The sequence below is a fragment of the Hylaeus anthracinus genome, unplaced genomic scaffold (genome assembly GCF_026225885.1).
Source record: "Hylaeus anthracinus isolate JK02 unplaced genomic scaffold, UHH_iyHylAnth1.0_haploid 11982, whole genome shotgun sequence".
NCBI classification, from domain to species: Eukaryota; Metazoa; Arthropoda; class Insecta; order Hymenoptera; family Colletidae; genus Hylaeus; species Hylaeus anthracinus.
Window position 1 is genome coordinate 12,818,108 of NW_026534330.1, and position 15,062 is coordinate 12,833,169.

The window sequence follows — 15,062 nt, forward strand, 5'->3', positions numbered from 1 at the left end:
GTATGATAGAAATAAACGAACAGTGTTTGATTGACGTGGGTCCTTGAAGCAAACTGAATGGTTGAGGTATTCGTTATTTTATAAAGGTTCGTTTCATTTTACATACAGCGTTAGATGTTTATTCGAGGTGTGTTATTTGACTTAACTCTTTCAGAACTCTTCAGTAAGTTTAGTTTGATCCTCAGACGCTCATAGTTTGACGAATAAACACCTGTCTTTTGTAATAAATATTTGTCAACATTGAGGGAGATTTGAAAATAACACGAATGTTGGAAGGAAACTGGAAGCCATAAAAATGAAGTTAGAAAGTTGATCTCGATCTTCAAACATTTTGATATTCAATTTCACCTAAATGTATATCGTTACATGCACAGTGCGATCACCTTACCATTCATTGATATCGCCATGACTGGAACCGTATCATTTTCAATCTCCACTCGCATGGAAGAACACATGGTCTTCGAAACGTGGAAAATTAGGATGGAAAAAAGGAGTAGAAAGTTGATCTCAACGTCTCGTTTATCTCAATTCAATCTCGTTATCACTAAATAATCTTCTCAGAAGCAAGTAATTCACTTCGGTTTCAGGAAATTTCTCAGTTTCACATAAGAATCAATTTTCCTCACCATCGCCATTTTCTGCATTTTATATCATCATTCCATCGTTTCAAAATTTCCTTTCAATCCAAAAACCACTATATAAATAACAAATTAACAACTGTTAATCTCATCATCACTAAACGATCCTCTCAGAACCCAAAGTAATCCACTTTGCTTTCGATAGACTCCTCAGTTTCGACAACTCTCCACCATCGCTGCCTTTTATTTCGCCTAGTTCATCAATTAGGCCCCATTGATGTCCCATAAATCAATTTAGTATTAATTTCTCGTACTAATTGCGACGCGTATGCCAACGAACATTAAACGTAACTTCGTCGCGGCAATAATCGGTGCGATGTATCGCGAGCACGTGTACAAGTTTTACGGTGATTCTTCTCAATTACATCTCGTCGGGATTATTCATTGGATCGACGAATAATGCAGCATCGTTCGATCCGTCGCGATAATTGATCAACGCGCGCGCATTCACTGGCATGGGCGACCATTAAAGAAAACTGCTGTTAATTAACGACGTCCCAATATTTGGTCTGCACACGGTGGCTCGTTTCGCAAGCCATTATTGTTGCGGCCTACGTGACATAATACAGCGGCTAGCAGCCAAACGGCAGCATCAATTAATTGTACAAGTGGCTCGATCGATCAAACAACGCTTTCCTTTCCACCCTCGCCGCCGATTTTCGTTGATTTAATTCCATGGGGTGCTATTACAGGGTGTTCCAAAATTGCGTGGTTGAAAAGTAGAGAATTCTAGTTGGAAATTTCTCTTCTAAATTTCTTTGTGTCTGAAATTCTAGTGGAATACATGATATTTTCTGGGGCTTGATGTGAATAACAAAGGCAAAATTAACGAAATTAATTGACGATTTATTAGAATTGTGAAGTGAATATTGATGCTGAGCTTGATTGAAATTTTAGAGGAAACATGAATGGTATTTTCTGGAATTCTAGAATTAATGAAATTAATTTGTGATTTAGAAATACTTTGTGGTGAATACTGCTGACATTTTGGTTCGCGTGGTCAAATAGTATTTCCAAGAATATATAAACAAAGTGACCAAGTAGAGACCAAGATTTATGATAGACTATGTATTCAGTTCTTTTTTCTAAGAAAGGTACTCATATGTAGGTGTTAATATTTTTGTTTTGGAGCATCCTGTACCGTCGAAACGTTCAGGAACGTTTTCCGCGTTCTGCTATGCGCCTCGACGCGCATGGCGTCGCTCTGCGTTCGTCGATCGCTGATGGAACGCGCCGTCAATGTATTTATAAGTCACGTAGAAAGACCGGAAGATCGTATCGAGAATCGCTGACCTACGACAACCGACGTGCTCGCGAACAGGAAACTCTGCCACACGGAGGAACGTCAAGCGAGACCTTCTGATCTATGCAAGAAGAGTACGAATCTAATATGGCTAATTAGTCACGCACAAACGAGTCAAAAATGTAGAGCGATATTTTTTTTCGTGACCCTTTAAAAGGTTAACATGAATTATTTTAAACGTACAAATGATAAATTGTTCGATAAAGCTATGCTTATTCAGACTATCATACAGAGTTCAATTTTTGTTTCACAAAGAAGCAGTTATTTCAGCAATTTAAAAAAAATATTAACACTTAAGAAAATTAAAAGATTCTGTTGGGTAGGTGGTCTAAAGGTTGGAAAATACTAGCGAATGATTTGAAAAGTGTAAATGACAAATTCTGGTATGATTATTCAGACTATCATACAAAGTTCAATTTTTGTTCCACAAAGAAGCAGTTATTTGAGTACTTAAAAAAAAATATTAACACTTAAGAAAATTCAAAGATTCTGTCTGAAGGTTGGAAGTGAGCTATAAAAACTGTTAAGATCCTGTCGATGGTATAGGTATCTCCACTTCTGTTTTCTTTCGACTATAGCGACTCTCCCAGTTACATACGTTGCCATACCAAATCACTTTCCTCCCGCTTGAATTGCTCGATTTCACTCATTGGATGTTTCAATCCGCATTTCGCTCGAATTCCACAGTTGGTGAACTGATTCGTGCTTGTGTAAATTAACAGGTAGATAATATCCCAGTGGTCCATGTTTGGTTCAGCGGTTAGCTCATGCTGTTTTGCGGAATTCATCGCGAGCTGTTGGTCGGACTTTGGATGCTTTTTAGGTAGTCTTCTCAAGGATGAATATTATACGCAATTTGTCTGGTAATTTATTAGATAAACTATTTCATTGTAAATCATCCCCATTCTTTAATAAGCTTAACTTTCATGCAACACATTAGAAATTACCATTTGCAATGGCTACATACATAGACATGGCTGTCCTGCACTAATGCTTAGAATTAGAAGAGCAAGCAATGGTTTTCTTCGGAGATCCTTTTAGAATTCTTATTTATTAATGAGGCGTGTCGAAAAGAAAGCGAAAGCGACGCTAATCAATAGAAAGTGCTGAAAGGAAACTTATCCTCCGAAGAAAATCACTGACCCTGAAAATTGTCCAATTTCCAGCAAGTTCTTATCCATTTTTCAATGCCAAATCATTTTCCAATGGAGTAACACCTCAATATTCGACCAAAACGCCCTCCTAACGTTCAGCTGATTAAAATAGTTAACCACATGACCAGCAAATCGACGTCCATCCGAAACAAAGTTACGTTCCTTTCTCTCTTTTCGAAGTACCTGTTTATATCATACTATTATTGCTAGAAGAGACCAATAGGAATCTTTGAAGCCCTCAAGCCTGCTCCGAAAAAATTAGATGAACCAACCCTCGAGAATCTACGAACCATAACTGTTTGCAATCGCGTTTCCTCGCTTTTGGACGCAAGAAAGCGGAAGACTCGTTTTACAGCTGATCGTCCGCGGACTGAAAAGGTGACACGATGGCCTAGATCACGGAGATCGATACACTTTCACGATTACGGGACCGGCGTGTCCCGTCGGGGGCCAAATCGGTTCCAATAGCTTCGCGACAGAGCTGGCGGGTCGCCAATAAGGATCTGTTTATACACAAATCGACTCTAGGTATGCATCGATCGGAAGGATACATTTACTCGAGAATCGCGGAAGCCAAACAAACGTCTCGATGTTTGCGCTGTACGAGTGGAAACAATTTGCGTGTAACGGTTTTTTGGCGGGAACAGTTGCCCACCGACATTTATCTCTTTCAACGATTTCCGATGGCTTTGCTTCGAGATCCGAGATGTTAGCGAAGATGCGTAGGGGGAAAATCGATACGGAATTAGAATGGTTTGGTTACAGTGTTGCTGATGATTACTAACTCTTCAGGCCTGTCGGATTGGTTTAGTCATAGGCTATTCCTAGAACAGTAATCTTGTATTATTTAGGTGCATGGTAATACTAGTTAGCTAATAACTGTTTTCTTTTTTATTGAGGAGGTTGGCAGTTTGAGCAAAACTTTTTCTTGTCTCTATAGAAGAATAGAGTCGAGGAATGCAGCTTACCTAATGTAATACGATGAGACATATGCTATTCTTCGAAAACAAATTCTGTTTGCGAAAGAAAGATTCTGTTCCAGGCTCCAACGAAATAACCACGATTGCTAGTGCAGCCTAGTACTTGACATTAATTCTTAATTTTTTATTGAACTTCCAACGAAGCTTAGATTTAGCCACGCAAATTCTGTCAATCGGCCTAGGAAACTGGCTTCGCAAGTTCCCCTGTTTTTCGCGCGCAATCAGGAAACATATCCACTCGTAAATGTCACATCAGCTCGAACACCTCGTTCCAGCGGACAAGAATTTTCAAAGAAAAAAACGATCAGACCCAAGAAACTCTACTTTCACGTTTCACCCTCTGCTCGACTCGAGCTCAGTGCGTACTTGCGCCTCGAAAGCGTCTCTAACGTAACGTTGGCTTATAAATAATTACATGCATTATAACGCGCAGCGACGAAGACGGTGTAACGAGTCAATTAGTTTCCTAACTTGGTCTAATTAGTGCTGGAATAAGATCGCTTGTTCTCGCGGACTTCTGACGGTCGTGCCACGTTGCATCCCGAATGGTTAGCTTCTTCTGATCGGAGGAAACGCGTTTGGCGATCTTCGAGGTTCGTTTGCGAGGTAACGGTCGTTAAAATCCACGCACCGTGAAGGCTGCAACAACGGTTACTGCTGGATTAGCGAGTTCTAACAGGGCAACAACTTAACGGCAGTCGTTGCTTCGTTGGAACCAACTGGCAGCTGTCGATCGCGGTTACTTCGCTATTGGCACGGTACGTGACGTAGTTTCGGGGTAATTTCTCAAGTATCGAAGTGATTGCGAACGCTCGAGTGGAGCAGAAGTGAGTAGAACTCTCGTATAGTTCCAGTCTGGTTTTTATTATCATTTGTGCCATTGTGTAGTTAGTCAACGATTCTGATAATGGTGGACAATATTTGATAGATAAAGTGCAGTAGTGTATTTTTTTATGCGTAATATTAGCACAATGGAGTTTGCATCGTCTGTAAAATTCTTGTTATCACTGTCACATGGTGATTGTGACATTTACTGGGAAGCAAACGATTTAATTGATTAATTAGTAAAATATCCACTGGGTGCTAAACTGTTTCCTTTCTACTTTTGCATATTCATGCCTTCTTGTTGTGCAAGTGGAACCATGACTTAATCGTGTGAGATAAAATTATCCGCGACACGTCAAGCTTCCGTGTACACGTGTGATAACAGAATTAAAATTTGTCCTAATTCGATGATGTCTTTTCAAGTATTTTATTCATTTTTATACATTTTGCAATTATATTATACATACTATAGAATACACGTTATAAAATACATGCACATACTTACCTATATAAATACTCTGACGTATTAGGTTGTGTAGAAAGTTCGTGGCAATTTTTAAGAAAAATTCAAAGACACATTTGAATTTTGATATTAGATGGACTGGAACGTAATGTCGTTTTTCTTTTTTACATTAAATCCAAACAAATTTTAAATGAATATCTATTTTTAATTAATTATGTAATCGCTCTCGTTATTAACAGCTTTTTGCCATCTAGTGTGCAAATTTTCAATGTCAGATCGATAAAAATCAATGATCCTGTAAGTGATGAACAAGTATTTAAAATTGCAAAAACGACATTACTTTCCAGTCTACCTAATATATATTTATTGAATTACATAGGTACCATTTTGTTTCACAAGCTTTCTACCTTTTAAGGGATGTATACATATTATTTGTTTTCAACCATTTCGATGTATTCAGAGCCGTACCACCTATCGAAAATCTATATGAACTTTCCAGACAACCCGATATATTAAAAGATGAATTTTTCTTCGGTTAGACGAGCAGCTCTGAACATAGCAGTTTGACTTGCAGATGCAACTCGCGCGTGGGTAGCGAAGTAATCGCAACTAATGATCTCCCCCAAGGATATCATCGATCCTCTACGCGAATAACACGCGAAGGGGAGTCCCGATGAAATGGCAAGTTAGAAATCCGCTCTTACTTCATCCGTGTTTACCTGAAAGTGCAAGAATGCTGCACCTTCTCGATTAGCCGTGGAATCCTCGCGAGATCACGTTTCGTAATTCCTCGTCTGGCCGTAGAAGGCCTCTGGCTCGACGTTGTTTATCAGAACTTGTCGATAAGTTCTGTTAATTAAACGTTACCGCTCGTCACGCGTTTCTAAAGTCGTGCACCGCTTTCTGCTAGCTTAAGGGGTTAGTCGCAGTCAGGAAGAGGAAAAACGACATTTGTGATTTTTTTTTAGTTATTAAATAATAATTTGAATAAGCAACAATTAAGTATATTATAAAGCATGTTTTAAAGAACTAAACAACATTTTTTGTTTTAAGAAACGTTTAATTTATATCGTCATAACAGCCGATGACGTAGACGATGATTTAAAAACATAGGTTTGCGGTGAGCAAGATTTGTCTACACTGGTTTACTTGAAAACAAAAACAGAGGTAGATTTCGAAAATAGATTAGTCTAGCGGGTCCATGAACGAAGGATTTTGGAAAAAATTAATTTAAAACAAGATGGCGTAAATTTGAAGTTGATTTTCAATTTTTTCACTAAAATTAAGCAATTCAATACAGAATAAAAAGAAAAGTATACAAGAAAATAAAAAATCCTTCGATCAGGGACCCGTTAGTCTAATATATTCTCCAAATCTACCTTTAGTTTTGTTTTCAGGTGCACCAGTTCGAAGAAATCTTGCTCACCGCAAATCAAGTGGCCACCCACGCCATCGCCTGTTATGACGAAATGAATTAACCTTTTTTTAAAACAAAAATTCTTTGATAGTTCTTTAAGATATACTTTGTAATATATTTACATTTCATTAATAAAAATTATTATTTAATACCTTAAAAAAAAAACACACAAGAACTGTTGGGTCTTCTGTTAGGTCTGTGGCTCCATATTCGTTTAATATTTTCTTTTCGAGCAGGTATGATTATATTGTTCGATATGTAGATCACTGGTGGTTAAATATTTAAGTGATTGCGAATAATGAAGTGTCAGGAAGCATTATTGCTCTTTAATAGTGAATAGTAATTAGCATTAGTATTCATTTGCTTAAAAAATTTACTTTTTCTCTATCTATGTGCTGAAAAGAATTGATTTTCTTCTAAATACGTTTGCTCCAACCTAGGAGACGGATACTTCATACATTACAACCTCATTAACAGAATTTCAGGAACGTTTCATGGTAGGACCACGTTAATTACCATGGCCATGCCAAACTGCGTCAAACGCATTGCCCGGAAAATGACTTCCGCTTCTTTTCGACTTCCTTTATGCGCGATACCGCGAATCCCGTTTCGTCTGACTGAAACGCCGGCTTTGTGGGGTCCTTAGACGCGCTTTTGAGGAAACACGCGTCCCTAATTGCGTGCACGGCCCATTAGCGCGCTTCCACCGCAGGATAGATCGCCCTGATTGGGTTGCTTCCACTTCAGCGATTTAATTACCCATACTTAAACCGGCTCAATTTTATTGAAATGTACTCTTGGGAAAAGTAGCCTTCGCTCCATTGAATTTAAACACTTGTCTCCGATACAGTCCTCTTTCTCCGTAATTCAACCAAGTGGTACAACTTTCTACGTGAAAGAGACAGTTCTGAGTTTGTAATAGTCCAAGTTTGAATCTTACTGTTTCAGAGGATAATTCAACTGGGCCTGAATTAACCTCAGCTCTCCACCTGAAATTGGGTTTCTTGGCTTGGGTTTCCACCTGAATTGAATTCAGATCTCCACCTGACTTAAGCCTGGGTTTCCACTTGAATTGCACTCAGATCTCCACCTGAATTAAGCTTGGTTTTCCACTTGAATTGAATTCAGGTCTCCACATGAATAACGCCTAGGTTTCCTACTCGAATTGAACTCAGGTCTCCATCTGAATTAAGCTTGGGTTTCCACTTGAATTGCACTCAGATCTTCACCTGAATTAAGCTTGAGTTTTCACCCGAATTGAACTCAGGTCTCCACCTGAATTAAACTTGGGTTTTCACCTGAATTGAATTCAGGTCTCTATCTGAATTACGCCTAAGTTTCCACCTTAATTGAACTTAATCTCCATCTAACCCAATAGTTTCCTTAGGTCTAAACCCTAAGGTATATTCTTTCTGAAACAACGCTCTTTCCCTTCTCAGCACATCAATAAAATGGCACAAGATCCCGAAGCAAAAAGACAAGGTGTTTCTGTCACGTCGAACAAAATGCTCTCGCGGATCACTGTAATACAGCTTTCTGGACCAGCGTCAAGCGGGCTTGGCTTTGTTTCCGTTATTATTAGAAACAGTGACAGCCATGGCATTAAAATCTCGCGCAGGACAGATAAATTTTTCCCGTCGCGGTCTCGGCTCGCCGAGAGGAATTCAACGAGGCTGTTAAGCGGCGCGAAATTAATATCGCAGCGATGCGCTGGACGGAAAACGAGACTCGCCTTTTTTTCGTGACCGTGAAAGTAAGCCGCGAGCGGTTTTCATTCAGTCGCGCAGGAATAAACCTTCCTGGAAAACCGTGCAAATTAATTAGCAGATTTCTCGCGAGGAGCGAGAGCTCGCGCTATATATGGAGCACTGAAAGTTTCAATCTAGATTCGAAGACATACCTCGGGATATCTTTTTACACTGTTAAGTGATCGTTGTTGGATCGTCTTTTCACGAACCAGCGGTGTCTGTGCTTTCTGGAGGGCATTTTATGGAAGAAGACAAAGTTATAGCACTTTACTACATTTTAGATAATAAAAATTAGCTTAGTCGTGTTTCTATATTGGAAATATTGATATGAAGTATATTTGCATTTGTGTGAGAAAAGTATTCGGTGGGAAGCTTCGTATTGCATCGGACGAGGGAAAGCAATAGATTCTGAGCTTAAAAACAGGAAATCAGTTCTGGTACGTGAACCACCGACATAAACACATAGCTATGCAAGTTATTCGCAGTAGGATGCATTAATAGTCTAGGAACTTTCATATCACAACTGACTTCCAGTGTGCATCTTCTTATCGAAAGCAACATCACGCATACGTCTGATATCCTAGCGCAGGATTGAAAGTTTCGAGCTGATCTAGAACGTTAAAACGCGCGCCTGTCCAGTTAAGTATAACAGAGCTCGCACGTATTTCAGGTGTACGCGAACCATTCATAAGCTGGTGCGATCAAACAAAAAGACATGCATTCGTTGGGAGCAGCGGTGAGAGATTAAGCTGCCGTATTCCTGAGCGCAGGGGTGTAATCGTTATTAATGCGGGCCTAGGTCACGGGCGACGGATCGTCTTTGGTGGCGGCTAGTTAGTTCACGAGAAGGCCAGTGGCCGCGCTCGCGCTCACTATAAATAATCATGGCGCGGGGATGTCCAAGTATAGACCGTTGGGAGTTTGCCAGCCTGCGAGGAGGCCTCAGCTATTTTTGAGCCTGTCGCCGCTACGAGCGCTACAACGCGCGATAGACGCTCTCTAATCAAAACTGCACGACCGAGGAACGACAGAGATGGCCGCTGTCTTCTCCACCAAGCACCAAGCCTGCGCAATCCTCCCACCAATGCAGATTTTCCCCACTCCACGGTCTTGCACGTGACCTTGGGTGGAATTGATTTATCGTGTTAATTATCATCCGAAGGTCCGCACGCGTTGCGCTTCTTTTGGGAAATCGGTTCGATCGCTGGATCGCTCCTTTAATTGATTAAACGTCACCATTTTATTGCCGCGCGATGAAATTATTTAGGTATTGTTATTCATTATGTTGATCCAGGGTTTTATTATGCAAAACGAATGAATGATCGATTAGAAATCGTTATCAAATACGGTTAACTCTGAAAGAGCGTGTTGTTGTATTGCTTTTGAAATGACGTCCGAGTTCGCGGTATAGTTCAAGCCCTTTAGGCTCGAGGCTCAAGATTTATACGCGAGCTTTGGAAGTCTGGTCATTAAGGATGAGCCTTAAAACTTCGAAGACTCAATTTATAAATCACTTGGTGACAGAGGTAGGCGTTATTCGTATAATTTAGAATAAATCTTTTTCTAGGTGATTAGGATCTATGAAGCCTTCCGGTTTGGGTCTTAACACGTTGATCGCCACGTCACCCATATGTAGGTGACAGTGCTTTTCACTGAAGAACTAAAACAATTAATTCTGAAAGTTCACCTTCAAAGGAAATGAATTTAAATGAAATTCATGTATTTTGATGAAGTTAGAAAACTAAATACCACGACGGATGTTTGATTATGTAGTCTCTAATAGTCTGAATAATATTTTATTTTAGCAGAAATTTTCAAGAGTATTTCTCTGGCAGTCAACGTGTTAAAGAGTACAATTCCATATTAAACAATAAGGTTCTTCCCCGTACCGGAAGAAACCTGAACAACTTCCTAGTCTCGCGTTCTCGTATTTAAGTTTCTGCAGTTGGTACTCGTTCTACGTATATGGGCGTGTTTTGAAACAACCGCCATGGGTGTTAAACCAACGTCAATACCTGCGCGACGCTAAGCGCGCAGAAACTTTCTCCCATAGGCTAGCTTCTCGTATACTTCATTCATCTTAACACTTTGCAAGGTTAATGTCCAATTATTAGAATAATAAATTAAATGAATATCTTCTCCAATTTTGAAACAATTATTAAATATAAATTTAATATTCTTGCGCGTAAAAAGCTGTTCCATTTAGAGTTACCGCGAAGAAATTTCTTTGAGAAACTATAAAGGTTATCCGGAGTCCAGTGATGGACCTAGAATTTTAGAATATCGTGTTTTGAATATATTAATTTTTAATCTTATTATATAACAGTATAATTGTACAAATTGCAGTGAAACATAGGCATAACATTTTTAAAAATGAACTTTTCTTTCAATAGTAAGAAGTCTATGTTTTATTAGTTTCCATGAAAAGATTAATTCATGTTATGACAACCATTTCCCTCTTAGATAAACAAGTTTCTTCTGCTTTTTTTAACATTTAACCCCTTCTATATAATAGAAAACAGCTGATATAATATGCAATATGATGTATAACCACGTCAATTCTGAAGATCAAATATTTTTGTCCCCGTTTCTAACTGTTCCGTGAATTAAAAAATCAATAAAGAAAGGGTTTTAGAGGGGGCCTGTAGGCTGAAGCTTCCGCATAGGTGTATGGTAGAGCCGCCCCTGGCGGAATCTACAGCCTATTCGATTCATTCTTTGCACGAATATGGTATAAGCGTCAAAGGGCGCTGCCGCAATCAGCCGCAATCGGTGAACTGGTCAGTGAAGTGTGCGTCCGTCGTGAGAAGTGGGTGAGGTATTTGATTACGAGCGATTCACCTAATTCCGGATTGGAGTACTATCGCCGGCGTGCGTTTTTCTCGTGGACAATTCGTAAACAGTAAGTTCCATTCTTTGGACGCTAGTTTTCCAGGATCAGGCGCGAATCTACGCGTTTAGCGTGGGTTGTCGATTTGGCAGATGAGTTGTCAATGAAAATCGATCCGGAACTATCTGGGGCAAAGGCCATCAGCCGTGTTGGACAGTTGCCGAATTTAAATGCAAGTTGTCGATTTGCTGAGGGTTCGATCAGGAACACTGGCTGGTTGTACTCTTGGACTCGGTGACGAGCATTTACCGTGACGAAATATCTCGTCATTGATATCGTTGCACTCGAAAACGTATCATTCGTTCTCTTCCTGGGTCGTGTTTGTTTGCTGTTGTCATTGACCATCGCTGGTCTTTACAACCGTTTGTTTCAACTGTTTTGAGTGAACTTCGCGCACAACATTCACGTGAATTCGAGGAGAGTGAAATCAACCGTTAATATATTATATTATCGAAACCATTTGTGTAGAAGCAGAGTTGTTCTTAGAAGAAATTAAACACAGAGAATAATACATTTTACAGTGTTCTGTTATTGTTTTTTTTTAAGGAAATTAACATAGTTTCGGTAGAAGATAGTAGAGCACTGTCAGTTTTGCAAAATCAGTTAATCTAGTTAATAATAGAACTAATAAAATGTCACGGAGATACTCTGTAGTTGACCAAGAACCATGGGAAAATTTCCAGACTTCCGCATCAACCAAAACAACCACTATGACGACTGCAGCAAAGTTATATGGCAAAGACTTGAGTGAATATGACGACGTTGATGTGGATGAACTGTTGGCACAACTTACTCCCGAAGAAATTAACATGCTGGCCAAGGAAGTGGATCCTGACGTAAGGAAATCATTGTCCATATATTCTTTGCAAAATCTAAGCATAGATTTTCTTATGTGAATATTTTTATCAAAGTATCTTTGCATTTTAATCAAGGTTTGTAATACTTTTACAGGACAGCTTTATGCCTCCCTCGGAACGTTGTAGCTATGAATGCGACAAGAGTCCGACAGGTCCCCTGAACCGCAAGAAACTCATCGAACACATCAACAAACAGGCTTTAGAAACACCAGACATACCAGAGTTGAAACCTTTTGTACCTGGTGTTATTAGAGGCAAAAAGGTATATAATATTTTCAAACTTTTAACTAACATTACTGATCATCATTAGCTCACCATTTGATACATTTCTATTTCATTTTTTAGTGGATTCCACCTCCTCAAGAATCGGTAAAGGAAAAGGAAGCAGATGAACAGATTGCTATTGATCTTGGAGAAGAATATGAACAAGCACTGTCCAATGCTACCCAAGAAGAAATTATCGATCTTGCCGGTGGGTAATATTTTTATATTCATAGTCATTTAAAGGTGTGGTATGATATAATTTTTATTAAGTGTATTTTATTTTTATTGTATACAGCTATTCTCGGATTCCATTCCATGATGAATCAGGACCAGTATCATGCCTCTTTATTAAATTCTGGTCAGCCCATTGGTATGGGTTGGGATGGAGTCACGAAAGCTAGTCAACCAAAACCTTACCCAATGGAACCACCCAATGATACAGACATCGACGCCACTATCAAACAAGTTCGAGAAGACGATGCTTCGTTAACCGAATTAAATTGGAACAATATTAAAGTGAGCATACGAAACTTATGGAGTTCCAATTTCATAGGAAGTTTAGCTTTTACTAACCGTTCATTTATTGTTTCGCAGAATATATCCGACGAAAAGTTTATTCTACTATTCGAAGGATTGGAGATGAATACGCATCTCGAATCTTTAAGTTTAACAAACGTGGGACTCACCGATAAGACTGCGCAAAGGTTGGCGGAAGCCTTAGAGAAAAACTCTACGCTTAGAGTACTCAAGTCAGTATAATACTACCCACCAATTTTATTAAATGGCGGAACAAATCGGTAATTTTATTGATTGTTAAATATTTCAGTGTCGAAACAAACTTCATAAGCCCATCTGTGATAGTGAGGCTCATCAGGGCACTCCTCAAAACGAAGTCAATAGAAGAGTTTCGATGTTCCAATCAGGTAACATGCGGTTCAAATTACTTCATTTTCCGTTTCGTAACCTCGTTCTTGTCCTAATGTAAGCGTGCTTCTATTTCTAACCGGCAGAGGTCACAAGTGCTGGGAAACAAAATTGAAATGGAGATTACACAGTTGGTAGAACAAAATCCAACGTTGCTTCGACTCGGTCTTCACTTGGAATTCAATGACGCTAGACATCGTGTGGCTGCCCACTTGCAACGCAACATTGATAGGAGTGAGTAAAGATGTCATATTGAGACAAAACAAACTTTCGATATATATATGTATCGAATTGTGGTAGACGTCATTCAACGTTGATTTAGTTAGTCGTCGAAGCGTGTGTCATTCATATCGCTAGGAAAGGTAAGACCTTTACCTTTCTTAGGTGATATGTACACATTTCGGTCAAGATAAATTAATTTTTTATCGTTTCAGTGGCGATCATCGATCAAATCTTAAGTGTCGTCCGTTTCTTATCTTCACAGTAGTTTTGCAGAACTTATATAGTTCTAAAGATATCTGTAATCGCTTATACGGTTTTCCGATTAATTTTTCTTTTCTAGGTATATCGTTCCTAAATTCTACTTAATACATATGTTATAAATGTTCACTTCATATGTCTACAACAAAACAACTGTCTTTCACGATTACTTATCATACTTATTTGTCACGTTGCGGATGTACTTTCTATAGTTAATTATTTCTACACTCTAAAGAGACACGTCACTGTCTTTATCAAAGCTATAGCGATACTTAAACTTTTCATTTTTCGTTTAGATGGAAGCAATTGTATGGGGGACCATGGAGATCATATGATGAAATGCTTCTAACTCTTCTGAATCTGCTTCGTAGTCTTACATAGCGCTTTACTAGCACATCATCATCCATTCATCCTGCTAAATTCATTTATTATTTTTCTAGCTAGTGGCATAGAGGTAATTATGAGACCTTAGAGTGCACCCCGAATCTACGTTACCTGCGTCGTATCTTTAACGATTCTCTAATGTTATCATCTTCGTTTAATTTTTCACTTATCGCATGTCTCACCCCATCCATCGCCAGCTTCTTAATTTATTTTTTCAATCTGCTTTACTCTTCACGCATCCACCTTATCATGCGGGCTAAACGCATAACACAAACACGTGGAATGCCTGCACCAATTTTTACCCAAAAAATTCACCCCAGTTAAAATTTAAATCGAAAGAATTTTAATCAATTATTTGTGTTTACTAGTCTATCGTTTGGAACGCGCTAAGGTAGAGAGCGGTGCAGTCTCAAAAAATTACATTATCCCTATAGGTGGCTCAAGGGACAGAACGTAGCGCTGATTAGTGCAGTGAGTAGATTTACCGAGTTTCTACGAGTTTCTACCTCCCACTATAGTCTTGAAAATTTGTTCCTAGTGCCTGATTTTCTATTTTACGTAGAGTGAAATGTTCACGAATGTCGAGTCAAAATTGTGCCCGTCGAACATCTAATCGAATCTTTGAAAAAAGAATTTTCTGTTTGCGATTGTCCAGTTTACGTGCATTTTGTATCGGTCGATATATTTCACGAATAGTTTAATAACGATCGTCCTTGAAATTGTCTTGGTTAATAA

The 15,062-nt window shown here is 39.0% G+C and overlaps 1 protein-coding gene and 1 long non-coding RNA gene across 9 annotated transcripts in view; one reads left to right on the forward strand and one right to left on the reverse strand.

Annotated features, from left to right (window-relative positions):
• The window catches only part of LOC128886409 (tropomodulin), a 75,139-nt gene that overhangs the window by 52,332 nt on the left and 7,745 nt on the right, over nucleotides 1-15,062 (forward strand). For 2 of the 8 annotated variants that reach the window (XM_054141297.1, XM_054141298.1), the window contains exons 3-10: nucleotides 12,102-12,254; nucleotides 12,370-12,537; nucleotides 12,621-12,747; nucleotides 12,835-13,055; nucleotides 13,134-13,288; nucleotides 13,366-13,462; nucleotides 13,550-13,697; nucleotides 14,696-14,800. In XM_054141297.1, the coding sequence (XP_053997272.1) occupies nucleotides 12,102-12,254; nucleotides 12,370-12,537; nucleotides 12,621-12,747; nucleotides 12,835-13,055; nucleotides 13,134-13,288; nucleotides 13,366-13,462; nucleotides 13,550-13,697; nucleotides 14,696-14,784 (1,158 nt within the window). In that variant the 3' untranslated portion in view covers nucleotides 14,785-14,800. Of the gene's footprint in view, nucleotides 1-11,269; nucleotides 11,431-12,101; nucleotides 12,255-12,369; nucleotides 12,538-12,620; nucleotides 12,748-12,834; nucleotides 13,056-13,133; nucleotides 13,289-13,365; nucleotides 13,463-13,549; nucleotides 13,698-14,695; nucleotides 14,806-15,062 lie in introns of those variants that run through there. The other 6 variants (XM_054141301.1, XM_054141300.1, XM_054141294.1 and 3 more) reach the window with 4 other exon arrangements.
• LOC128886456 (uncharacterized) lies at nucleotides 157-4,827 on the reverse strand. The gene is made up of 3 exons (XR_008459837.1): nucleotides 4,064-4,827; nucleotides 389-3,919; nucleotides 157-280 (listed from the first exon to the last, which is right to left on the reverse strand). It is a non-coding gene; the product is annotated as an uncharacterized LOC128886456 (long non-coding RNA).